The sequence below is a fragment of the Colobus angolensis genome, unplaced genomic scaffold (assembly GCF_000951035.1).
Source record: "Colobus angolensis palliatus isolate OR3802 unplaced genomic scaffold, Cang.pa_1.0 Scaffold224, whole genome shotgun sequence".
Classification (NCBI taxonomy): Eukaryota; Metazoa; Chordata; class Mammalia; order Primates; family Cercopithecidae; genus Colobus; species Colobus angolensis.
In genome coordinates, this window is record NW_012115422.1 from 5,351,724 (window position 1) to 5,379,334 (window position 27,611).

General features: G+C 40.2%; 2 protein-coding genes across 3 annotated transcripts in view; one reads left to right on the forward strand and one right to left on the reverse strand.

Annotated features, from left to right (window-relative positions):
- Window positions 1-724: 724 nt before the first annotated feature.
- FKBP7 (FK506 binding protein 7) lies at window positions 725-16,118 on the reverse strand. Of its 2 annotated transcripts, none has more exons than XM_011944050.1 (4): window positions 15,500-16,118; window positions 14,401-14,552; window positions 6,978-7,108; window positions 725-2,969 (listed from the first exon to the last, which is right to left on the reverse strand). In XM_011944050.1, the coding sequence occupies exons 1-4, from the start codon at window positions 15,718-15,720 to the stop codon at window positions 2,808-2,810; spliced, it is 666 nt and encodes a 221-aa protein (XP_011799440.1). In that variant the 5' UTR covers window positions 15,721-16,118; the 3' UTR covers window positions 725-2,807. The 2 variants fall into 2 exon arrangements, with proteins under 2 accessions (XP_011799440.1, XP_011799439.1); XM_011944049.1 differs by having other exon boundaries at window positions 6,978-7,111.
- A 1,041-nt stretch (window positions 16,119-17,159) lies between these two features.
- The window catches only part of PLEKHA3 (pleckstrin homology domain containing, family A (phosphoinositide binding specific) member 3), a 25,976-nt gene continuing 15,524 nt past the window's right edge, over window positions 17,160-27,611 (forward strand). The window contains exons 1-3 of the mRNA XM_011944070.1: window positions 17,160-18,106; window positions 22,977-23,093; window positions 26,248-26,264. Of these exons, the coding sequence (XP_011799460.1) occupies window positions 18,067-18,106; window positions 22,977-23,093; window positions 26,248-26,264 (174 nt within the window). The 5' untranslated portion in view covers window positions 17,160-18,066. The remainder of the gene's footprint in view (window positions 18,107-22,976; window positions 23,094-26,247; window positions 26,265-27,611) is intronic.

A 27,611-nucleotide genomic window follows, 5' to 3' on the forward strand; every position in this document is an offset into this window, starting at 1 on the left:
GACGGTGTTTTACCATCTTGGCCAGGCTGGTCTTGAACTCCTGACCTTGTGATCCACTTGCCTCGGTCTCCCAAAGTGCTGGGATTACAGGTGTGAGCCACCGCACCTGGCCTAGATAACTTTTTATATAATTAAGAGATTTTTGTAAATACCAATTTTGTTTTCAATCAACTTTCAATTCAACATGTAAGGATGATAAGACTGCACAAGTAGCAACTTTATGGTGTTTCAACTATTGCCTTTGGTCTGGTAAAATGAGAAAAATGTGTTAATAATTTAATGCAATCCTAAATGTTTAATTGCAGTATCAAATTAAAAGCGCACTGAACTCAACATGGGATTTTGTGTACACAGTTAACAAGGTGACTGATAGTAGTAATGGGCTGCCATTCTATGATGTGGGTATGCTCACGCGTTTCGTCTTCATAAAACGCAATACTGTCATTGTAAAGTTAGGACAGATAAGACACATCTGTTTCTTTGAAAATGTTTAAAACATTTAACATATTCAGTTCTGAAAGATCTTTTTAATCTACTCTGTTGAGAAATCTGAATTTTTCATAAACAACCTAAATTACTATTTACCTTTATTAAAATAATTGTATAATGAATAAAATGTTAAAATTCTAGAACTCAAAATGTAGTCACAGCACTGAATGCTACATATATGCATATGAAGGCAGAAGGCAATCATGCCGATATGAAATACTTGTACACTGTATTGTATGTAGAATGATTAGAAATTTATTTTTAATTATGTAAATACAAGTTTTAGAATGAATCATCTCCCTATTCATGTGCCATTATCTGTCATTTTTAAAAAACAAGTTTAAAAGCACTTTGTATGAAAAATAATGGGACAAAAAAATTAGAATTACAAAGTTTAGATTATAGGGTGACTTAATATGGATACAGAGAATGGAGACAGCTTCCAAACCAAAATAAAGAATATTGAGTTTTTTAGTTTACTTCAACGGAGCAGGTTTTTCTGAGGGAAGGCAATGAAAGAGTAAATGATTAAACACGTGAGAAAGTGTTAGAAAATTGAGCATAGAAATGAGGAAATATTGGGAGGAAGGAAAAGATAGTACAGATTCTTGTTTTATGAGGTGTCAAATTATGTGCTAGCCATGTGTTATTTACTAATCTCATGGTTGTGTTACCCCTATGTACACTTGTGTTTGTACATACTCATCTGAAAGCCCTCTATTTTTAAATAGAATTTTTGATAGTGTAAAGAAGTTAAAGGATGAACAATGGTTTGGAAAGAGCAAGTTTCAGAAGGTAGAAAAAACTTTACTTTTTGGGAACTCAATTATTTTGAACAGAGCTATTTACTGTCTGACCATACTTTCCTATATATGCAGTGTAGTAGTCCACTTTCACACTGCTGTAAAGAACTGCCCTAGACTGGGTAATTGATAAAGGAAAGAGGTTAAATTGACTCACGGTTTCCCATGACTGGGGAGGCCTCAGGAAACTTACAATCTTGGTGGAAGGCAGGGAAGCAAGGACCTTCTTCACAAGGTGGCAGGCGGGAGAATGAATGCAGGAGGAACTATCAAACACTTATAAAACCAAAGATTGCATGAGAACAGCATGGGGGAAACCACCCCCATGATTCAGTTACCTCCACCTGGTCTCTCCATTGACATGTGGGGATTATGGAAATTATGGGGATTATAATTCAAGGTGAGATTTGGCTGTGGACACAAAGCCTAACCACGTCATGCAGTATGCGAAATCTTCTATGTTCTGATAGACGCGTGCCCTTTCTTTGGCACCAACGTGATCTTCTACAGCATCTCTTACGTACTATTCTCAAGTCATATGATATCATAACTTGACCATGACACAAAATTGCCATGGCACTGTATATCCTCCTTTGTTTGGCACATTTATCAAAATTTGACAGCCTACCAATTTGTAATGATCATTCATCATTAATGACAAGAATGATGGGAAATGAGGTGACATAAGGAAAGAGATAACTAGAAAAAGGGAACGAAAACTAAGAAATTTCATGACATCAATTTAAAACTATCAAGACAAAAGCTTGGGGTGGCAGACATCTTATAAAGGTTTAAAGAGGGAAGAGGAGTTGCACATTTATAATAATGTCTGAAGGAATGCAAAAGCCAGGCAGTACAGTCTCTATGCTTGCTATAAGAGGCAAAGTCTTTGGTTTGGTCAAATATCTGTAAACATTCCCCACTGGAAAATCACCAAGGCTAGAAGCTTATACCAAAAAGTATAGAGACTGTGTTGTGTTCTTTGTGGAACAGAGATATACAGCTTTCTTCCTGCACATATACCAAAGGAAGACTCTTCAGTTTTTTATATCCTCTTCATAATGTTATAAGATGTATAAACAAGTGAAATGCTAATTCCTGGGTCCTTACTGGATATTTTAAAAATATGAGGCACTTTAACTTTTAAAGTTTAAAAAAAACTGGATATTAACATGTGGTTAAGGTTAAAGTTGGGAAAAGCTTGCAGTTTTTGACATACTGTACATGTCCTCCTACATCCTGAAAGGGGAAGAAATGCCCACTGGGACCAAGAGGTCTGTTTCATGGTGCTACAGTTCTCGTTTACAGAAGAAAGCAACAGGAAACACAATCATACCATTCCTACAAGTTAAGTTTGCAAAACAGCCTCACATTTATTATAGCAAAATCAATGTATTGGGGAGATCAAATATCTTCTCATAGGGGAAAAACAGAAAATACAACTTGAAGAAAAGTGACTTTGTTTTATACATAAAGTACAGTAAATAGCTAAAAAAAAGTAGAAATACAAATATGCTAGAGTTCATCGTGTTGGTATACATTGTATTCCTTGGGAGAAATGAAGCCATCACCATCATGGTCATTCTTCTTAAAAATATCTTCTAAAACTGCATCCTGATATGACTTATCACGTGGCTTCTCATCTTTTTCAAATTCCTTTTGCAAGTAGAGGTTTATCTGGAAGGCCAAAATAACATTCCTTTAATTAAAGGCATCACAGTAAATTTCCAGTAACTTTGAGGAATATTTATAATAATGAAATTCATGTCCAAGATTACTTATAGTAAATGACACAACAGTTTGAAAAGCTATTTGAGGTTTTATTTTTCTTACTCTTTGAAGCAATGTTTTGGAGAGAAACAGGTCTTCAAATTAGTTTTCCCTAAGATGATAGATGGCTAGTGGTACATACTCAAAGATTAATATTTAAATTGAACTTTGCTGAAACTAAATGCTTTCTAATAATCTATGCTGTTCATATTATCAAAGGAAAATCATGCATGACTGCCATTAGTGAAAAAAACCCAAATTGGCATTTCTATAATCTCTAAAACTAATGAATATGTTGTATAATCAATAAAATACAACTATGGGTTTTGAAATAAAATTTAGCATTTTAAGTTTTTCTAGGCTTCTATTGCTCTCCTCCAAATCTACATAACTATAATAATCTCTTTAATAATGTCAAATAGGCCGGGCGCGGTGGCTCAAGCCTGTAATCCCAGCACTTTGGGAGGCCGAGACGGGCGGATCACGAGGTCAGGAGATCGAGACCATCCCGGCTAACACGGTGAAACCCTGTCTCTACTAAAAATACAAAAAACTAGCCGGGCGAGGTGGCGGGCGCCTGTAGTCCCAGCTACTCCGGAGGCTGAGGCAGGAGAATGGCGTGAACCCGGGAGGCGGAGCTTGCAGTGAGCTGAGATCGGGCCACTGCACTCCAGCCCGGGTGACAGAGCAAGACTCCGCCTCAAAAACAAAAACAAACAAAAAAAATGTCAAACAAAGAAAGGAATCCTGAAGTATTCACTAATTATATAAAATTTCTCTATGCAAACACACATTAAAAGTATTGTCCAATATAGTAGCCACTAGCCACATGTGACTAATGAGCACTTGAAACATGGCTAGATCAAAATGAGATATGTTACTATAAATGTAAAATATATAACATCTTGAAGGCTTCAAAAAGTATATCTAATTGATAACTTTTATATTGATTTCATATAGAAATGGCAATATTTTAGATATATTGAGTGAAGATATAACATTAAAATTAATTTCACCTATATCTTTTTACTTTTTAAGATGTGACTATAAAAATTTTAAAATTATATGTGTAACTCAATTATATTTCCATTGGAAAGCACTAATCCTTATAAGAACTAAAGAAAGCAACACACAATCATCTGGAGGTAATGTTCAGTAAGGCTGGCATTATAGAGGCAAGAGTATTTTTGAAAGGTAGAGTTTGAGAGGTTTTTAGCAATACATATCCTGGGGTCAACCTATTGCAAGTTGACTTTATTTTAGAGCAATCAGTGGACCTTAATGAAGGATACATCAACTGTTCTCAAATGGGACTTTGGTCCTACATGAGGGAGACGCATTTTTTTCTTCCAGCCAAAGCTTAGCAATCCTATGTAGGTGTAAACAATTTTTAATAGCTTCAAATATTTCTCAGTTTCTAAGTAAGTTCATTTATTTTTACATAACTAATATTGCTGATGCTTAAACTCGACTCCTTTTCCAGTACACTATAGTACAGAGGTACAGAAAGACAGTGGGTAAGAACATGACCTTAATTTTGCTAGTAATGGGTTCCACACTATTTCCACTTTTTAATTTAATAAAACACTGTATTTCCCCCATCCTTCCCCTTTAATACTAAAGAAATATTTTTCTTTTTCTTTTTTAAAGATGAAACTGATGAAATAGTTTACTTAATCTTTCTGACAAAGAATACATTTTTTTTTTTTTTTTTTTTTAGTTAATGTTTCTAATTCAGGCTTTGCCTTGGATTTGCTGTGTGGTCGTGTGCAAATTAACCTCTCTGAACCTCAGTTTTGTCATCTGTAAAAGGAGATAAATAAGTATCTATATTGTAGGATTGATGCAAGGATTAGAATAATGATTATGGCCATCAATAAAAGATAGCTATTGTTATTCAAGTTAGTGAAAATCACTCTCGTCCATCTGGCGATAAAGCAGCTGATATGACAAAGACATCCAGGGAAATTGTAGCTAAGTAGATTAGTATTTTGAATTTTCTCTATTTTTATTTTCCAGAAAAGAATTTAAGATTGTCTGATGTCTTACTGTGGAGTAGTCATACTGCAGAACATGGCTCTTGGTGTGCCTGTGATAATGAGTGGTCTGTGTGCATACGCTGAGCCCTTGGGTACTATGTGAATTCATCTGCAGCTGCTATTCACTCTAAAAAAGGGTGATAAGGAGTCAATAGAGAAGTGATAAGGAGTCAATGGAGAAGTACACTTTGGGAACCATTTGCCACCCCTGTAACTGCCCTTCTTCTTAAGAACAGGACATGTTCCCTTATCCTTCTTCCACTGTTGGCCAACCAAGATGCTTGAAGGGAAAGTCATTACTAATATCCAGGTGTAAGAAGTTGAGCTGGGTGGGGAAAGGATTGGAGAGGGAGATGAAAAAGCAACAGAGAAAAAGACTTATTTTTATCACTTGAAATCAACCTAGTTACCTTTTATTACTCACTTATGTGGTAGAATTATGCATTTTTAAATGTCTCCTAACTAGTTAAGAGGGGAGACAGCTGGTTTACTAATTTTAAGCAAGAGTATGGTCAGTGGGACTAAGTAAAACATTAGACTTCAATAAATAGTATTAGACTTGAAACATTCATGATTTTCTCTAAAAGAAGCAGTCTAGGTCCAAAGTTAAAAATATAGTAGTGGGCTGGGCATGGTGGTTCATGCCTGTAATCCCAGCACTTTGGGAGGCTGAAGGAGAATCATTTAAGGCCAGGAGTTCAAGACTAGCCTGGGCAATGTAGTGAGACTCCATCTCTTAAACAAAAAAAATTAGCTAGGTGTGGTGGCATGCTGGGGTATGACTTGAGTCCAGGGATTCAAGGGTGCAGTGAGCTATGATCACTCCACCCTGGCATGGGCAACAGAGCAAGACCCTGTCTCTAAGAAAAATTAAACTGTAAGAAGACTCATGAAGCCAGATTGCCCAGGTTTTGCCCCTTACTACTGTGTGATTTTTGGCTAGTTAACTTTATTATTATTTTCCCCATCTAAAAGTGGAGATGATGACAATAGTGTCTGCCCCATAAACTATCATGAAGATTAGATAAGTTCACATACTTATGTGCTTATAAATAGTACCTGGTACTAAAAGTACAAAATAATTGCTACCTATTATTATCTTTTTTTTTTTTTGGAGACAAGGTCTCAGTCTATCTTCCAGGCTGGAGTGCAGTGGCACGATCACAGCTCACTGCAGCCTCAACCTCCTGGGCCCAAGCGATCCCCCTACCTCAGCCTCCTAGCTGGGACCACAGGTATGCACCACCACACCTGGCTAATTTATTAAACTTTTTGTAGAGACAGGGGTCTCCCTATGTTGCCCAGGCTGGTCTTGAACTCCTGGGCTCAAGCAATCCTCCAACCTCGGCCTCCCAAAGTGTTGAGATTATAGGCATGAGTCACATGCCCAGCCCAATTATCATTATTATTACAAGATCTTTATTACAAGACTGAGATACAGAAGCTAGCTGGCTGAACTCCTGGCTCCTGTTTACCAACTTTCTAGCCCACTCAATTCAGATCCTTGCTAGCTCTTTTCATAATCCTATGAGGTGTGAATTATTTGCCCTGTTGCAAATTCTTACAGTGCTGCCTGAAAAAGAGATATGCTAGTGTAGTCTAGAAACTGCAAGAGCACTGTAGAGATGAATAATTTGGGATTTTAATGACTCTCTTGCAGGGAGAAAGGCAATTGAACAGGATGACTCACAAGGTTTATACTGAAAAAGCTTCGAGCTTTTTCTAAGCGCTTAGATTATTTTTTTGTGACCAGCTCTATAAAAGCAGTGATCAGAGCCCATGCTACCTAGATCTAAAAAGTAATAGTTGTAACACAGATGTATTTAAACTGAGATAAAACAATTAGATTATACACATGAAATTGGTTTGAAATTACCTCAGCTTTAGAGAGTTGCCTGTCATTGTCCGTGTCTATCTGTTTAAATGTCTCAATGCTCCGTGGTCCTTTGGTCACAGCATAAAGTTCAATCTCAAAAATCAATGTAGCATCAGGTGGAATCTTGCCTTCTGCTAAGGGTATAAATTTTAACAGTGTAACTTACGTAAAGATATGGTTCAAATATCTACTCATGAACTGCTATAACCATATTATATTATTTCATGTTGATAAGAATTGCTATCTGAATAGTCACAATTTTTAAGTTTTTCTCATCTTTTATAACTTCTTTCAGCTTTTCAATACTTTTCATTTTTGCTTTTTTTCTCTTTTTTTATAAATAATTTTTAGGAATATTTTTTCCACGTTTCTGAACCAAGTCAATTCAAAGGACCTATGGGACCACTATTTCTTGATTAAGTACAAATCACAAATTTTTATTAATACATGGATATGACCCTCCATATCTGTGGGTTCTGCATCTGTGGATTCAACCAGTCTCGGCTTGAAAATATTCATACAAAAAAAGGATAGTTGTGTGTGTAATAAACATGTACAGACTTTTTTCTTGTCATTATTCCCTAACCAATACAACAACCTTTTACATAACATTTACATTGTATTAGATATTATAAGTAATCTAGAGATAATTTAAAGTACACCGGAAGATGTGCAGAGGTTATATGCAAATGTGATGCCATTTAATATTAGGGGCTTGAGCTTCTGTGGATTTTGGAATCCATGAGAAGGTCTTGGAACCAATCTCTAACAGGTACTGAGAGACAACTGTACTCTCCTATCATCAATACAGAAGAGAGGTGGCACAGAGAAGAAATGCATGGGCAGAAAAATTTCAAAGCATGGATGAGTAATCTTTTAGAAAATGATTTTGTGTAATTATTTGGAAGCATAATAAAACATAAGTATCAATATATTTGTCTTTCAAATTTTTTATAGACATTAAAAAATAAGTGCAATGATAGAAAAATCCAGTAACAGGCTGGGCATCGTGGCTCACACGTGTAATTCCAGCACTCTGGGAGACCGAGACAGGAGGATCACTTGAGCCCAGGAGTTTGAGACCAACCTGGGCAACATAGTGAGACCCTGTCTCTATTTAAAAAAAAAAAAAAAAAAGAATTAAAAATAAAAGAAAAATTCAGTAACAATTTTACAAAGAAATTGTATACATTTTTAAGCATTAAGTTGAATACCTCTTTTTATTTTTATCTATTTGTTTTTTTTTGAGACGGAGTCTCACTCTGTTTCCCAGGCTGGAGTGCAGTAGCACGATCTGTGCTTACTACAGCCTCTGCCTCCTGGGTTCAAGCCATTCTCCTACCTCAGCCTCCTGAGTAGCTGGGATTACAGGTGCACCCCAGGCATTGTATTATTAGTAGAGACAGGGTTTCGTCATGTTGGTCAGGCTGGTCTTGAGCTCCTAACCTCAGGTGATCTGCTTGCTTTGGCTTCCCTAAGTGCTAGGATTACAGATGTGAGCCACTGGGCTTGGCTAGAATTGCTCTCTTTAATTAAGTTAACCTATTAGCTGATGTCGCAGATTATTATTATTATTATTTTTTTTGGACAAGAAAATTCCTCTGTCACCCAGGCTAGAGTGCAATGGCGTGATCTCGGCTCACTGTAACCTCTGCCTCCCAGGTTCAAGCAATTCTCCTGCCTCAGCCTCCCGAGTAGCTGGGATTACAGGCATCTGCCACCATTCCTGGCTAATTTTTTGTACTTTATTAGTAGAGATGGGGATTCACCATGTTGGCCAGGCTGGTCTCAAACTCTTAACCTCAAATGATCCACCCGCCTTGGCCTCCCAAAGTGCTTGGATTATAGGCATGAGCCACCGTGCCAGGCCATGATGTCACAGGTGATTTTAATAAACAATGGGCTATTTCAGATTAATATGTCATAAAAATGACCTGCAGAAATGACTTGCTAAGGGGCAGTGGGTAGCTTGTGTCATCAGTATATTGCCAGTGTCCCACACAGTGCCTGATCTACTACAGACAGTCCAATTTGTCAAATGAATGACCCATATCATTTATTTTTAAAATGTTTGTCCTTGGAAGGAAACAGCAATTTCTTTAATAAAAAAGTGAAGCATTCTAGCTAAAGTCTTTACATAGTCTGAAGAGAAAAGAGTTTGTGAGTTATAGCCAAAAGGAGTAGCAGATTAGTAGTTTTCAAAGAGAAAACATGGAAAGATCTACCCATGCATCATATGACTAACATAAAAGTCCTAACCTAATGCATCACATATTACTTGCCTTTAGAGTAGAAGAGCTAGAGATTGAGTCAATGGTCGTTTTATAAAACCCATTCCTATTTTTTCCAGTTATAATCTCCTTATGACAGAAAAACAATTACTTCTGACAATAATTCAAGGCAAATTCAAAACACAAATTCAAATTTCTTTCTTTCTTTCTTTCTTTTTTGAGACAGAATCTGCTCTGTTGCTCAGGCTGTAGTGCTGTGGCACGATCTTGGCTCACTGCAACCTCTACCTCCTGAGTTCAAGTGATTCTCGTGTCTCAGCCTCCCAAGTAGCTGGGATTACAGGCATGCACCACTACGCCCAGCTATTTTTTGTAGTTTTAGTAGATATGGGGTTTCACTATGTTGGCCAGGCTGGTCTTGAACTCCTGGCCTCAGGTGATCCACCCACTCAGCCTCCCAAAGTGCTTGGATTACAGGTATACGCCACTGTGCCCAGCCCAAAACATAAATTTCTTAAGAAAAAATATCGTAGGTACATAGGCAGTTTTTGAACAATTTTGCTATAAACAGAAAATATTGGCCAGGCGCAGTGGTATAAGCCACCAGGAGTTCGAGACCTGCCTGGCCAACATGGTGAAACCCCATCTCTACTAAAAATACAAAAATTAGCCAGGCATGGTGGCGTGTGCCTGTAATCCCAGCTACTCAGAGGCTGAGGCAGGAGAGTAGCTTGAACCCGGGAGGGAGAGGCTGCAGTGAGCCAAAATCAATCACACCACTGCACTCCAGTTGGGCGACAGAGTAAGACTCCATCACAAAAAAAAAAAAAAAAAAAGGATATATTGCCAATTACCTCTTTTTCTTGTTATATATTGTTATTTAAGCACTAACAAGTCACATGCATTTCAAGACATGCAAGGTTGTTCTGTGACATGAGACAAGGATATTTTACAGAAGAAAGACTTCTTCAAGTACTACCTAAAATAAAGTTATAGCTAATGTCAGGTCTTAACAACTTACTTTTAAATGCTTATTTAATCAAGAGGTTGTTAAACAGTTACTTAAGGTCTACACTGCAACTTTTAAAATAATGTAATCCAAGGTATTGCAATGCAGGCAAGGCCAGTATTAACTATGGTCCAATTAACACACTTTTTTGGGCCTCAGTTTCCTTTCCTGTAAAATGAGGGTGCTGGTGGTATTACTAGTGAGATTAATCACTTTAATGTTTGTTAGAGATACCTCCAATTGAATATGAACTTGTTTCATGTCAAACTTCTATATCTCTGCAGCAAGTTTCGGATTTATTAAGAGCTTAGGCAGCCTGGGTAGTCATTCATATCTAAGCATAAATTACTTTATGAAAAGGATAAGCTAAGTGGTCCTTTGCCTGAGGGTGGTGAACCCTGGATGAGCACCTGATGATGACAGATGTGTGTGCTCCAGGCAGATAGGAGAGTGGGTGCTCTAGTGGTAGGCAGAATGTGGAGGCATCTGAAGACACAACACAAGACAGAAAGGAAAACTTTGAAAATGAGAAAGAGACTGAAAGGCAAACTCTTCCTCCATCATTTTGCCTAGAAGTGGCCTTAAACTTTTGACAGATTTTTAGCACAAGTATTGCATTTGACTTAATTTATTTTCAATTTTCCTTCTCTTTCTCCCAGGTTCCTATACAAATAAAAACAGGATATATAAATTATGGTACCATGGAGCCGTTCTAATGCGATCAAATTATTGGCAAAAAGCATTAAAAATAAAGCTGACGTTATCTGGAAATTGTCTCTTTAGGAGTTTTAAGCCTGACTGGGTCTGACTGGAAGCACTGACAACCCCCACACCTGCCAATCCAATGTGGGGCACCGATGCCCCGATTTTGCTGGAAAGAACTCTTAATGACTAAGACAACTGCCTCAAAGAAGGCATGCCACTTCCATGAAATATTTGGGAGCAATGCCAATATCTCATTGTGGAAAATTAATCTTTACTATTTCAAACAGATAGCAGTGGCTCTAAATAGGATAAGGAGGCAGAGATTCTTTCTGTATAGCCTTCAAGCAGCAACGTGGAGCAAGAACCTAACAAAGGATGCAAGGTGCAGCCTGTCTGTCAGGCTGCCCATCCTCCCTGCCTGCTTTAAAAATTTTCTTCTCTGTTCTGCTACATTCAATTTTTGTAATTTAAAAATTTGATTTTGGAAAAATTAATACATGCACTATAAAACTTTCAAATGGTACAAAATGTTAGAATGAAAATAAATCTTCTCATCCTTGACCCTGAGGCCTCCTTCCCAGGAACATTTAATGTCATCAGATGACTGCATATTCTTTCAGATGTATTCTGTGTAGATACAGGCATATGTGAAACTCCTCCTCTGAAATACAAGCTCATAGAGGATCGGGAGTAGTGTCTACTTTGGTCACTGCTTTATGCCCAGTGCCTACAAAGCCTGGCACTGATGCTCAATACATATCCCAAAAGTGGAATATAGTCTAGTCCACATTTTTTTTTTTTCTTTAGCCAGGGTCTTGCTCTGTTGCTCAGGTTGGAGTGCAGTGGCACAATCACAGCTCACCCCAGTCTCGACCTCCCAGGCTCAAGGGATCTTCCCACCTTGGGTAGCTGGGACCACAGGCAGATACCGCCACACCTGGCTAGCTTTTTAATTTTCTGTAGCAATTGGGTCTCCCTACATTGCCCAGGTTGCTTTCAGACTCCTGGGCTCAAGTGATCCTCCCACCTTAGCCTCTCAAAGTGCTGGGATTATAGAAATGAAGCCACCATGCCTGGCTTCCACTTTATTTTTAACATATTAATAAGTATAGCTCTACTTAATTCTTTTTACTGGCTACACAGTAATTCATTGTGTAGATATATTATATTTAACTATTTTCCCACTGATGGATAGGCAGGTGGTTTCCAGCCTTTTGCTACCCTCCCCCACAAAAATGCCTGCAGTGAATGTTCTTTTACACATACCTTTGTGCATATTCCTGGAAATGGAACTACTGGAATAAGAAGGCATGTGCATTTTCATTTTTTTTTTTTTTTTGAGATAGAGTCTCACTCTGTTGCCCAGGCTGGAGTACAGTGGCACAATCTCAGCTCACGGCAACCTCTGCCTCCCAGGTCCAAGTGATTCTCCTTCCTCAGCCTCCCAAGTAGCTGGGATTACAGGCACACTCTACCACAACCAGCTAATTTTTGTATTTTTAGTAGAGGCGGGGTTTCACCATATTGGCCAGACTGGTCTCGAACTCCTGACCTGAAGTGATCTGCCCACCTCAGCCTTCCAAAGTGCTGGAATTACAGGCATCAGCCACCACACCTGGGCCTGCATTTTCACTTTTGATAACAATTGTTAGAGAAGTTGAATGATTTCCATTCCCAGCAATAATGCTGATTTTTCCATGCTTTTGCCAAGTTGTTTTGTCTTTGCTAATCTGATGAGTGAAATATGGTGTCTCATTTTAAATTTCTTTAATTATGAATAAAATTAAGTATTCTCACAGACTTAAAGGCCATTTGTAATTTTTTGCTAGTGGGTCCTTATTTATGAATTTGGCCCATTTCTAGGGATATGTCATTTTCATTATTGGTTAGTAAGTCAGTCTTCATACATGATACAAACATTTTTCCCATTTATTTGCTTTACCTAGGTTTTCAGATCTTTTTGTTCTACGATTTTAAAAATAGGCAAGATATTGAAAGAATAAGATCATTTCTTACACATTTGAAGGCTTGTCCTGTATTGGGGTAATAATGACTGCCAGCTTATTATATCTCAGATGTTCCTTTTACAATGTGCCCGTCCTGTCCTTTTACTCTAAACCCACATGTTCCAGTTTCTGAGTTTTATGAATTTAACTTTGGTACTGCTTACCAAAGATCTGTTATAAATATTTATGTAATAATAACATATGCTGAAAACAATAAAAATACTTGGCCAGGCACAGTGGCTCAGCCTGTAATCCCAGCACTTTGGGAGACCGAGGCGGGCGGATCACGAGGTCAGGAGATTGAGACCATCCTGGCTAACACAGTGAAATCCCGTCTCTACCAAAAATACAAAAAATTAGCCAGGCGTGGTGGCGGACACCTGTAGTCCCAGCTACTCAGGAGGCTGAGGCAGGAGGATGGTGTGAACCCAGGAGGCAGAGCTTGCAGTGAGCCGAGATTGTGCTACTACACTCCAGCCTGGGCCACAGAGCGAGACTCCGTCTCAAAAAAAATGCTTAAGATAGAGCTTATAGAATATATAGAATCATCATGAGTGTTGCCACAATGTAGAAGAAAGAACTCTGGCCAGATATCTATATTCAAACAATGTCATGTTATCTTTATAAACAAAAAGAGGGGACTGGACTGAACTAGATAGAGCTTAAGGTCATTGGACTCAACTGTTCTCTTTATTTCATCTATCATTTTTTATTTATTTTACTTTTTTTGTTTTTAATTGTGGTAAAATTCACATAACATAAAATTTACCATCATAACGATTTTCAAGAGTGTTTTTCAGTAGAGTACATTTATGCTGCCATGCAACCAATCTCCAGAACTCTTCATCTGGCAAAACTGAAACTCTATACCCATTGGTCAACACTCCCCCTTTTCCCTCTCACTTCAGCCTCTGGCAATCACCCTTCTACTTTGACTCTATTAATTTGACTACTCTAGGTACCGCATATAAGTGGAATTATACAGTATTTGTCTTTTTGTGACTGGTTTATTTCATTTAGCATAATGTCCTCAAGGCTGATACATGTTGGTGAATGTCTCAGAATTTTCTTCCTTTTTAAGGCTGAATAATATTCCATTTCATGTGTGTTTTTTTTTTTTTTTTTTTTTGTTTTTTTTTTTTGTAGAGCAGGGTCTTGCTGTTGCTCAGGCTGGTCCTGGCCTCAAGCGATCCTACCAACTTGGCCTCCCAAACTGTTGAGATTACAGGCGTGAGCCACTGTGCCTGGCTTCCATATACGCATATATTCATTTTGTTTATCCATTTCTCTATCATCTATGGACATGTGGCTTGCTTCCATCTCTTGTCCACTGTACATGGCTGCTATGAGCATGGCTGTACAAATATTTCTTTGAGACTGGGCTTTCAATTATTTCAGACCTACATACCCAGAAATCTACTAATCAGTTTTTAAATATAACTAAAACAAGAAATTAAAATTAAACATCTTACCATGGCCTTCCTTTCCGTATGCAAATGAAGGGGGTATAACTACTTTTCGCTTTTCTCCAGGGCACATATCCATCATGGCAATGTCTAGGCCTTTTATCACTTGCCCAACACCAAGAACAAACCATTTGGGGTGGCCTTCATTTTGTGTCCGGCTATAATAAAAAACAATACTTAAGTAAACTGATTTCAAGAAATCAAACTTGAAAATACAGCTGGGCATTTAAAACTAGTCCCCTCTAACCATCATTCCCATATAAGCACTCTTTCTAAAACCCCTAATGGGGTGTTTGACTCAAACTTCCCTATAATCACCAGAAAGAAGTATGATTTGCCCAAAGCTAATCATTAAGAGCCACCTCACTTTTTAAAATTGTTATCTTTACAAAACCTATTCAACAGTTAACTTTTTAATGGGTCTCCAGCCCCTAACTAGCTGCATGGCTTGTACAAAGAACTCATTGAACTCCCCTGAGTGTGTTGTAAAAAATGATGAGGCAGGTTTAGCCTTAAAAAGTCATTTTAAAAGTCCTATATACCCAGTCCTATCTTTACAGGATGAAGAAAAGATTCTCCCTCTGAGTAATAAGCCATCAATTAAATCAGAGTAGGCACCAGGTGGAATGGGGGAGCAGGGCACACCAGAAGTCACCAGGGAAGTAATGGATTTTCTTGATAGAAAGTGGCCACAACCTATAAAAATCGTGCTTCTGAAGGCCTGAGTTAAATCTCTTTATTCCATGTATTCCTCCGTAAAGACTCAATACTTCCGGCAAGGGAAAAATGTGAACATCCTTACAGGCAGAACCTTGATTTAATTCTGGAGGTCCCAGAATTAAAGGCAATGGTAGTGGTTGGTGTGTGTGTGGATGTACTGTATTTTCGATAATTTATTGGACCAACATTTTCAATACTTTAAATAGAAATATTCAGTTTATTAGAGAATCACATATATATATATATTTTAATGAATAAAGGGCCCAACTTTTATTGTTAAAAAATAAAACCCCAACCAACCAACCAACCAGTAAGGCTTAGGCTTGGTGGAGGCAGGCAAGATTTTGTGCAACTGGACGGGTGGGCAGCTCGCAGCATTTCCTACCTGCAGTAGAATTTCGACCCGTCTTTAGCCAGGTAGCCGTCATAATGGGCATTTAGTAGGTCTCCCTTCTTGCTTGTCTTAGAGCAGTTTTCTGGACGATGCAAAACTTCTATTTTCACTTCTTCGGTGCTCTCCTCTTTCTTTTGTCTCTGAGCAGTAAAAAGGCCCCATAGATAAAAGAAAACAATGAATCTGAATAAGAAATGCATGGTTTCTGGCATCGGCTCCAGCAGAACACCGCTCTCCCTCCCGCGTGTCACTCGCGCCCCGTGGATGCCCCGCGCCGAGTTCCGACGCGTGGCAGGCGTTGTACACTGTCACAAAGGGCCAGGGCTGGGCCATAGACGCGGCCCTGCCCTCTCATAGGCCCAACCCCTCCTCCTCGGGCAGCGGGCTCAGCGCGGTTAACGCTATTTCTAGGCCCTCGGGCTGGCTGTTCTCAGTCTCTAAGATTGCACCGCACACTCGCTCCGCTTCTTCTCGCTAAACTCGCATATTTTACAGCAGGTTTCCTCAGGGTTCGGTGACAACATTCGCATTTCTAAAATGGAACTGGCATAAGACGAAATAAACAGCCAAGGATGTCGTAGAGTCGGGGAATATGGTTGTCATTGTGGAAACAAAAGACTTCTAAGACCCCTAGGGAACGAGCAGATAGATACTGGGCGGAGGAAGAGGCATGCTGGAAAAGGAACGTAAAAAATAGGTTGGCGGTGGCTTTCTGGGTGCTTCTGGGGTGTCCTTGAAGCGAATCCTCAGGTCGGAGTCTTGCATTCAGAAGTTCCAGGCTGAGTCGCACAACCTGAACGCCAGCCCGACACGACGAAACTGCGGTGCAGCAGCTCCTCCGCCTGGCTGCAGGCATTTCCCAGAGCCGACCTCCAGGATTCGGCGTCCGCCGCTGGCTGGCATTTCTTTCCTCCGCCACTCGGGGCCGCCCTTGATTAGAGGGCCTCTGGTAGTGCGGGGAATGTTCTTTTGACTCTTTTGTACCAATCCCATGGGATACGTAATTTTCCACATCAGTCAAGAAAACTTGAGTATTGGGCACTTTTTCCTAATCTCGCAGCTAATACACAGCAGGTTTTTGGTCAAATCTGTGTGACCACCCCCCCCCACCACCAATTTTAGTATGAAAACCTTTAAAATACACAGAAAAGTTGAATTTTACAGTAAACACTCGTACACCCACCGCCTAGATTCTGTCATTGAATTATATTTATTATATATCCACCCATCACTCTTTCCTCCATCGATTCGCCTTGTTTCCAAGTGAATACCCAAAGACTAAACAAACCAGAAAACTAGCAAAGGCCTTCTGCATTCGCCTGGATTAAGTTCTGGGAGTAGAGGTGCTATTCCACTTGGGTGATGCGAAGAAAAGCTGCAGCACTGAGCCCGATTGATGTGCTTTGCTTAAAGTTTGCAAAATTCCATAAACCTCAAAATTACTGTCTATTATGCAAGATGACGATTGCGTCCAAGCAGGAGTTTCAAAAGTCATAAAAACTAGGGGGAAGTCCCCCTTTCTAGAATAAAATTCCAAAGTCAAGTTCCACGTTTTACATTCTAAATAAAATTGTGGCTATCCAAGGTTAATTATTGGCGTGATGACAGTTCCTTGGGGGGCCATCGCCGTTCCTTGTCAGAGGACCCCGTCTGTTGCACATTGCCTTCATAGGAGATAATTTCAGACCCTTTGAATATGAGGAAAATACGAAGCAAACAGAAATAGGAAGGCTTTTACTTATTTTTGAAGAAAAAACAGGATTTTATGAAAAAACAGGATATTATGTACTTTTTCAGAAAAAAAAACAAAAAACCGGAAAACCCGAGAGAACTAAGTGCCCGAGGGATGAGTGTGCCGGGAGCTCCTCCTCGGGTGGGCACCGGGGCTGCGCGCGCAGTGGAGCCCGAAGGCCTCGGCCCCCGGGGGCGGTCGGCCTGGGCCTTGGCGGCCAGGGGGAGACTAGGGAGCCTGGGGACTGTTGGCCCTGGGCCCGTGAGAGGAGAAGGGCGGCCCTAGCTGGCAGGCCGAGGGTGCGACGCGCAGGTCCGCCCTCCTCACGCAGCCTCTGGCTAGGCGGCGAGGCCGCAGGCCGCGCCCCCTCCTTCAGCCCCGCCGCCGGGGAGGGGTTTCCCGGGACGATCCGGCCCCTTTCATCCAGGAAGTGAAAGCGACGTCGGGGTCAATGAAAACAAACGGGGAGCCCGGGGGGAAGGAAGGCAGGCGAGGAAGAGGCAGCGCCGGGCCGCGGAAGCGCGAGCAGGAGGCCGGTCGCGGTCGCATTTTTGCCGTTGTTGCGGCCGCCGCCGCCGAGGCTTACTCCAGGATGTCTGGGCCCACGCCTCGCGGCCCCCGAGCTCCACGCGGCGCCCGCTGTCCCGGCCTCTAAGGGCCGCCACGTCCCGGCGGCGCGCACAGGCAGAGGGCGGCTTAGTGCCGGCGGCGGGCTCCGGGGGAGGGGGCCCGGGCGGGCCGGGAGTGGCTGCCCCAGGCCCCGCGCCTACCCCATCACCGCGGCTGGCGCCGGGCCGGGAGGATGCGCGGTGTGGGGCTCTGAAGCATGGAGGGGGTTTTGTACAAGTGGACCAACTATCTCACAGGTATGGGGGCTCGCGTGATGAGGGAAGAGGGGAGAGGCGGGGGGCTTGGAGGGGCTCAGGCAGGAAGCTGCGGAGAAGGCGGGTCCGGGGCTTCTCTTCCTCCGTCTGGCCTCCGCGGACCCTCAGAGCTAATTCGCTGTACTGGATTCCAGGCTTATTGAGTCCTTCTGGCCTCTTCAGGGGAGGGTTTGAGGCTGCGCACCTTCTAGAGGGTGGGAAGTGCACCTACCACTTATTTGCTAGTGTGATAATACCAATCTTTGCCTCTTGTAGCCTCCGGAAAAATTCTCAGTCACGCTACATGTGTTGTTGCGATCTCCGTCCTTATTCACACTTAGTATTCATAGCGATCTCCGTCCTTATTCACACTTAGTATTCATAGCGATCTCCGTCCTTATTCACACTTAGTATTCATACTTTAAGAGCATTTTGTTAATAACTGAGTTGTCAGAGTATTGGACTGGAAAGGACCCTTTAATTGTTTCAACTACAAGATTTAATTTTAAGAACTCTTTTCTGTATTTCTTCTAATTTCCTTAACATTTTATTTAAAAAAGTTGTCTTGTTGAGGTTGTTCGAGCTTAGCGAGCATGATTTTGGAAGCTGTCCCCAGATAATATTCTCTCAAGGATTGTCAATGAAGTATCCTTACGTTGGGGAATTCTGTTAACTGTGTGAGAAATAGTGGAAGACAGTGCCAATACACAGAAAGGGAGCAGGCAAGTCACTTTCACCTGTGAAGTGGGTAGAAGGGAGAACTTTGAAGAAATCAGAGACCAGCAGGAAAGGGCTCCTTTCCATGACATTGGCAGTCTGGCTTATTTAAAAGCTCCTTAAATTTGAGTTGTAGTCCAATCTCTGCCATCAACCAACAATCAGGCCATGTCAGTTATTCTTTCAGGACCTCAGTCTGATAAGGCCAGGGTGATTAGCTATTTTGTCCTGGACATGTCTTCCAACTCCAGAATTCCGTGACCTCACTAAGTGAGAGGATGGTTTTAACATAAATTTGAACAGTAAACAGATTTTTTTGGGGGGTCTAGCATAGGCAAATCATGACTTGCTGCCCACTTACTCCCTCTGCCAGAAGTATCGAATCCCTCAGTAATTGTGTGGTACTCTCAACTTGTGTCCACCTGATCTTGTGCAAAATGTGCACATAAACTTTTTCAGGCATAAGCACTGGGCTACAGTTATACCTGCTTTTTGATTTCTTAGAATGCTAAAGCCAGATTGATAGCAGCAAATGCTTTTAACATTTATGATACACAGATGTTTTATTTTGTTCAAACTTAAAAGTCAATTTATTTCTATAAGTGACATGTTTTAACGGGAAACATTTAAAAGTTAGATAAATATTTTTTATTGGGCATTTTCATTTGAGCCCTTGTGAGAGCAGTTATACAGCAGTTATATTGTTTGGTTGAGGTATAGTGTTAACTGTTAAATACAGTAGAGTGCTTCACCCCTGTAGTCCCAGCACTTTGGGGGGCGGACGTGGGAGGATTGCTTGAGCTCAAGACCAACCTGTGCCACACAGGGAGATGTGGTCTCTAGTAAACAAACAAACAAAAAAATTAGCTAGGTGTGGTGGTGCACGCCTATAGTCCCAGCTACTGAGGAGGCGGAGGCGAGAGGATTGCTTGAGCTAGGGAAAGGGGAGGCTGCAGTGAGCTAGGATCAGTGAGCTATGATTGTACCCACACATTCCAGCCTGGCTAACAGAGCGAGATCCTGTCTCAAAAAACAAAACAAAGCAAAAAGACAGTAGCTTGTATGCTTTGAGATGCAAATGCTCATCTCATTGCAAGTATTCCTAAGCATGGTATTGTGGAGGTCATGCCAGAGGAACCATTGGGTCATTACTGAGATGAGTCATAATTTAAGAATTGAGGTGAAACCTGGTCTTGGTGGCCATTTTCTCATTTCCTATGGTACTAAATAACCAGTGGTTGAGCTTTTCACTGCATGTGATTTAGATTTTAGTCTTTGCAGGGCATTTAGTCAACTTCTAGTATGCATTGTAGAAGCTGGTCGAAAAGAAATCTTTTGGTTGGAAGAATTTCATTTTTAAAAGTTAAATTTGAGTCGACAGCGTGCTGATGATTAATTTTAGTTCATCATAGGTCATAAGGATGAGCAGCTATTCATACTAAGTGATCTTTCAGTGTAATGATAGTGTTGTTCAGGCACGGTGGCTCATGCCTGTAATCTTAGCACATTGGGAGGCTGAGACGGGCAGATAGCTTGAGGTAAGGAGTTTGAGACCAACCTGGCCAACATGGCGAAACCCTGTCCCTACAAAAAATACAGAAAATACAAAAAATTAGCCAGGCATGATGGCGTGCACCTGTAGTCCTAGCTACTTGGGAGGCTGAGGCATGAGAATTACTTGAGCCTGGGAGGCAGAGGTTACAGTGAGCCCATATTGCACCACTGCACTCAAACCTTGGCAACAGAGTGAGACTCTATCTCAAAAAAAAAAAAAAAAAGATAGTGTTATTTGAGAATCCTTTGTAAAGAGTAAGAATTTCAGTAACATTTGGTAGTTTGAGATAAAAAGAATTAAAAAAAAAAAGAATTTTAAAAAGGGAATACCTGTGACTCTTTTTCACAGATATTACCCTCTGTTATTTGAGTGTGCGAATCAATTAGAAATTGTTTTATTAAATGTTTCTTCGAAAAGTGTGTGGAGATAATTAACAGGCTTGATTATAGTAATATGTTCAACCACTCACCTTTCATGTTGCTACAAATTCTAAATGAATCATTTTGCCCAATATTTGTTCTAAAGAGATATTGAATTGCAGTACTGCAGGCTTGCAAAATCATAATTTGTCCTATAGGCACACTAGACCTGGGTGGAGGAGTGTATTTTCACCACCCCCTGCTTATAATTTGTTTGACAAGGTAAATTAGTGTTTGGAAAGATAATATTTTTATCATTTCCATGCATGATCAATACAATATACTCTCAAAGATATATTGTATGTCTATATTCTCATGGTTAATCTGAAATATCTGCCAGGTGTGGTGGCCACACCTGTAATCCTAGCACTTTGAAAGGCCAAGGTGGCAGGATTACTTGAGTCCAGGAATTTGAGACGAGCCTGGGCAACATGGTGAGACTTCATCTCTATAAAAAATTAAAAAATTAGCCAGTCTCGGTGGCGTATCTATAGTCCTAACTACTTGGGAGGCTGAGGTGGGAGGACCTTTTGAGCCTAGGAGGTCGAGGCTGTGGTGAGCCATGTTCATGCCACTGCACTTCAGCCTGGGCAGCAGAGCAAGACCCTGTCTCAACAAAACAACAACAACAACAACAGCAGCAATCCATGAAATACCTCACTGTTGGGGTATTTATTCATTCATTTATTTATTCAGTCACTTGAGAAATAGATTTTTTTGGTACCTCTTATGTGCCAGGCACCATTCTAGTTGCTGGGAATGCAGTGATGAGCAAGATAAAGTCCATATACCAAAATAACTTACTTTCTAATTTGTTTAGGTCTCACTAGGGAATACTCTGTTGTTTCACAAAAAGGAATCTTCCAGGAACCTGAAAGTTGCTGGTTTTTAATTGCTTTAGATATCTATCTTTCTGAACTGTATTACTGCATTCCCTGCCTTCCTAAACAAGGTTACAAAGTAAAATTTAATCTTTTATGATGACTCAGTGTTGTCATTTCAAAAGTGTTAAAGATAAATCCTTTTGGGGAATTAAGTCCTGGATCTGTATTAAAGTGTAAGGATGATTGACCCATCTCCCCTCTCGGCACTATCTGACCCTGGAAAGATCAGATTAATCATGTGGCAGGCTATAGCAAAAGTGACCAGGATTTGAACACCCACGGTTTAAAATGTACATTTTAGCCATGAACACTTGTGCTGAATTGTTATTTAATAGTCACGGAAAGAACAAGGACAGTCACGCTGCCCCCAGCATGGTCACCATGTTAATAGTCAGTGAACTGTTGTAAATTAGTAGCATGCTTGATAAGACTCCAGGGAACACCAAGTTTGGTTTCAAAGAGGAGTGGGAATTGGGTGCCAAGGAAAGCCATCATCCTTGTCACCAGCTTTGGCATGGAGCCAAGTCTGTGATAGATGTGAGCTCTGGTCACTGAATAAATATCAATTGAACAATTGCAGTTTCTAGGATTTCTGCCCTAGTTGTGCAACTGCAGACAAGGGAAGAGGGGATCACATGGGAAATCTATGTTCTCATCATAGGGTATGTAGCTTCTATTTTAGAGACTGGAATTCATTTAGCACTCACTGTGTTTAAGGGAGTTTGCTTAGAAGTATGTATTTTATAAGAGTCACAATGCAGAATTAGAGGGCCAGGTGGCACCTGAGAGGTCATCTTGTTCAACCTATACATTTTAGAGAGTGGGAATTTTAGAGATTTATTGAAATGAAAAGATTCGCCCCTAGGGTATGATTATCCAATTAAAGAATGATACTATAGGTAAGGCTAGAATCCCTGTCTTCCATGGCTTTTCCCTTAATATCATAACCCCAACTCTGTTCCTTTTTAGGAAAAGAGGGCAGTTATGCTATACCCGGTTTAGGGCTATTACTAAGGATGGGCCTTATGGGTTGTTAATGAGAACACTGTGAGCTAGAATTAGAAGTATTACTCCCTGTGTTTTTGCTGCTCTGGAGATTTCTCCAGAAATCTCTCCCAGTAAAGTGGAGACTGATGCAAAAACATTTTTGATAAGCCTTGGTGATTAAAAATTTCATTGTCAGAATGTTATTTGAGAGCCAAGAAATAATGTGGATGGCAAGTTTTGAAATCACAGTTTTCTACATGGTAAAAGTAATGTCTTTCCAATTGATCTTTTGTTATTTATGATCTTTTTAGGTTGGCAGCCTCGTTGGTTTGTTTTAGATAATGGAATCTTATCCTACTATGATTCACAGGATGATGTTTGCAAAGGGAGCAAAGGAAGCATAAAGATGGCAGTTTGTGAAATTAAAGGTAAGTGAATATATGGGATTAGAGGAACTGGAGGTTAGTCAAGGGTTCTTCAGCATACTCCAGACAAGAGTAAAAAAGGCATTTCTAACCATGTAGGGATCTTCTAATACCATTTATATCCTTAGCAGTCAGGAGTGGCATTTCACCACAGTTAACACAATTAAACAGTTTTTGATAATTCTCCCTCTACAAATGTATTTTGAATGGAAATAACTTTTGCTAGTCTTCCAATTTGGATTTGACAAACAATTTCTTGTGGATACTACTTTAGTGTCCGCCTTCAGTCTACAAGCATTCTATTTCATTATTGTTGTAATTAATAGAAAGATATTGTAAAAGTTGGAAGCTTTACTCCAAAGATAATGAGGCCAGCTCTGTAGGGTTTTGATGAAGTATGAAGTTGGAGTCGTAAACTCTGGTTCTTTGCTGAATTTGGAGGTGAGTTCCTCTGGGTGATAGAGATGGTTGCCTTTTCTTCCAAAAGGGGAGAAATAAAGCGATAGGTCCTGCTATAATTTTTGTGAAGGAGGATTTTATGGACCATTGATTCATTTGTGTGTGTGGTTGGGGTGTGTGGGGTGGAGGCGAAATCAGATAAAATGGCAGTGAAAAGTACTGAATTCTTCAAAGAGAATGAAGGAAAAACTAGAGTGCCAGGGGAGTGACTGTTCGACTTCCCCCTGGTCATTTTCATTTCTCCACTCTAGCTTAAATACTTGTCCTCCATGAAGTGTGTTTCTTTTGATATGGTGAACTCTGGGTCATAGCTCTCAAATAGTCTTCCTGAAAGGTAGCCATTAATCTGACTTTAATTGCCATATATAAGTGTCATCTACGTTTGAACATTTTATAAATGGAATAATTCATTATTTTCTTTTGTGTCTTGCTTTTTTTTAACTCAACATCGTGTTTGTGAAATTTATCTATATTATTCAACGTAATAGTAGTTCAGTCATTCTTATTGTATAGTATTCCATTGTGTGAATATCTCACAATTTTGGTATCCATTCTAGTACTGAAGGATTTTTGGGTTATTTCCATTTTGGGACTACAGTGACTAAAGCTGCCATAAACATTCTTACACATTTATTGAACATATGTGTGTATTTCTGTTTAGTGTATCTCTGGAACTGGAGTGGAATGCTAAGGCATTGAATATTCATACATTCAGCTTTAATAGCTGTTAAAGAAAAAAATATTCTTGACACTTGTTGAAATGGTATGACAAACTTGATTTAGGACTGTTGTGATAGATATAGGGAGTATTGCATTGGAGGAGAGAAATTGGGCTCAACTCCAAGTACAAGGAAAAGTGGGAATTTATAACCAAGGAACAGGGTTAGGTGGAGAGGGTATCAGTGGAGGGAAAGTTACTAAGAGGTAAGTGGGGATTCTGGCTAAATTGACCTAACAGGATTCTTGCTGAAGGCAGGCCAAGGCCAGGGTGATCAGACATTGCTGGGAGATGGTAGGGTAGGTGATGAAATATGGTGTTAGGGGATTCTGGCTAAACTGACTTAGTAGGATTCTTACTAAAACTGGATTCTACAAGGATGGAGAAGGAAGCTTAGGTGAGTACAGGACTCAAATGAGCCTGACTAAAATTTGGTCAAGAAGATAATCTTTTTCTTTTTTTCTTTTCTTTTCTTTTCTTTTTTTTTTTGAGACAGGGTCTCACTCTCTTGCTCAGGCTGGAATGCAGTGGTGTGATCATGGCTCACTGCAGCCTTGACCTCCTGGGCTCAGGTGATCCTCCTACCTCAGCCTCCTGAGTAGCTGGGACCAGAGGCACATGTCACTATGCCCAGCTAGTTTTTGTGTTTTTTGTAGAGATGGGGTTTCAAAACCAGGCTGGTCTTGAACTCCTGAGCTCAACCAATCTGCCTGCTTTGGCCTCCCAAAGTGTTGGAATTACTGGCATTAGCCACTGTGCCTGGCCAATAATCTTTTTCAGAGATAATGCCAGATGTTTTCCAAAGTGATTATATCAATTTTTTCTGCAATCAGTCAGAGTATTAGAGTTCTAGTTGTTCTGCATCTTTGCTAAAACTTGGTATTATCCATTTTAAAAATTCAGAATATTTCTGGTGTTGTGGTGGTATCTCATGGTGGTTTTTCACTTGCATTTCTTCAATAACTAATGATGTTGAATGCTTTTTTAGATGTTAACCATTTGAATGTCCTCTTGTCGGGCGCGTTAGCTCATGTTTGTAATCCCAGCAGTTTGGGAGGCCAAGGCAGGCAGATCGCTTGTGCTCAGGAGTTCGAGCTCAGCCTGGGCAACAAAATGAGACTCCTGTCTCCACAAAAAGGAAAAAAAAGGTTGAATGTTCTCTTCTTTTGAAGTCCTCTTCAAGTCTTTGACCCATTTTCTAACTTTGGCTATCTTTCATGTTGATTTGTAGGAGTTCTTTGTATAGTCTGGATGAATCTGTGTTGCAGATGTTTTCTTCTACTCTGTAGTTTATGTTTTCATTTTGTTAATGATACCTTTTGAGGAACAGAAGTTCTTAATTTCAGTGAAGTCCAATTTGTTAATTTCTTTTATTGGATCCCTTTATGACCTACTGAAAACATCTTCTGTGTTGCTTTCTGGAATGTTTATAGTTTTCCCTTTTATATTTAGGTCTATATTAGGTCTGTACTTGACTTAGTAACAACCTTTCCCCCACTGAATCATGGAGATATCTTTGTCACAAAGCAAGTGACCATGTATGTGTGGGCCTTTTTCTAGACTGTCTGTTCTGTTCTGTGGCCCTGTTTTTGTTGTTGTTGTTGTTAATCCTTGTGCCAATATTACATTGCCTTAATTTCTTTAGCTTTATTCTCTTTGTATCTGATAGCCAAAGTCTCCTAACTTTAGTTCTTTTTCAGTACTGTATTGGCTGTTAGCCCTTTGCATTTCCTTATACATTTTAGAATTTACTTATAAATTTCCACAGCTATCTGCCGGAATGTTTGAAATTGTGTTGAATCTACAGATCAATTTGAGGAGAATTATATTCTTGAAGATATTGAGTCTTCTGTTCCATTAACTCTGTTTAATTAGATATTTAATTTCTCTCAGTAATGTTTTGTAGTTTTGTGTTTAGTGGTCTCGTCCATCTTTTCTGATGTTTTGGAAGCATCATTTTTAAGTTTGTTGCCTTTTCAGGTGACAGCTTTGGAGGGGACCACCCTTGATTGGATACATAAATTCTGGTATGTTTAAAAATGAGTCCTCTTATTTTAGTTTCATCTTGTAGCAACATCATTAGAAATTAGAGCATTGCTTTCTTTTAAAGTAGGTATTACTGGTGCTTTCACTAGTATTGGCAAGTAGCAAGGAAGTTACCCTTATAGCTTTAGGAGTTCAGTAGTTTTACCTTAGCCTAGAAATCTTTTGCATTCATAATTGACTGTTGCATGGTTGTATGTTTCAGTGTCTGCAACTAAGAATGGCCCATGTAAGTAGAATAATAAGATAGCAATGTTTCTGTGGCACTTACTTACCATAATAGAGTAAACATCTAGTCAATATTTATAGCAATTAATTATTTAAGTTGGGGCTTCTGTCAGATTTTGCTGGGACCCTCATAATTTGGCTCCTCCCAACTTATCCATTCATGAATATAAATTTTTTTCTTTTTCTTTTTTTCTTTTCGAGACCGAGGCTCACTCTGTCGCCCAGGTTGGAGTGCAGAGGCGCGATCTCAGTTCACTGCAAGGTCCACCTCCTGGGTTCTCCTGCCTCAGCCTTCCGAGTAGCTGGGAATACAGGTGCCCGCCACTACTAATTAGCCCGCCTGGCTAATCTTTTGTGTTTTTAGTAGAGATGGGGTTTCACCGTGTTAGCCAGGATGGTCTCGATCTCCTGACCTTGTGATCCGCCCGCCTCGGACTCCCAAAGTGCTGGGATTACAGGCGTGAGCCACGGCCGGGCCTTTTTTCTTTTCTTTTTTTTTTTGAGACAGGGTCTTGCTCTGTCACCCAATCTGGAGTGCGGTGGTGTGACTGTAGCTCACCACAGCCTATACTGGGCTCCAGCGATCCTCTTGCCTCAGCCTTCTCCCTCCCAAGTTGCTGGGTCTGCAGGTGCTTGGGAGTACATGCTTGCACCACTATGCTGGCTAAACGAATATCAATATTACTTTGCACTACAATGGAAGCCTCTATTTTTGCTTGTTTCCTAATCTCAGTACATTCTGTGTTTATTTTCTCATTTAAGCTTTTTTTCATTCATTTTCTTAACCAAATCCTGCTTTCATCAAATCCTTCTTCTTGAAGGCTTTTTAATTTCCTGTCTTAAATTACTTTCTCTCATAATTACGCAAGAAATCTCTGCACCAAAGAGTTAAACATATATGTATTCTGATTGTTTTTGTTGTGTCCGTTTGTATCTTGGTTAAATAGTCAACTGTATAGAAGTGAAGACAGGCCGGGTGCGGTGGCTCAAGCCTGTAATCCCAGCACTCTGGGAGGCCGAGACGGGCGGATCACGAGGTCAGGAGATCGAGACCATCCTGGCGAACACGGTGA

Bases quoted from the DNA above. Each gene is read 5' to 3' on its own strand.
- FKBP7 (XM_011944049.1), bottom strand. From the start codon at position 15,720: ATGCCAGAAACCATGCATTTCTTATTCAGATTCATTGTTTTCTTTTAT. The intron at 7,112-14,400 runs GTAAGATGTTTA...TTATACCCTTAG, and splicing joins ATACGGAAAGGAAGGCCATG to CAGAAGGCAAGATTCCACCT. The intron at 2,970-6,977 runs GTAATTTCAAAC...TTGGCCTTCCAG, and splicing joins GGCAACTCTCTAAAGCTGAG to ATAAACCTCTACTTGCAAAA.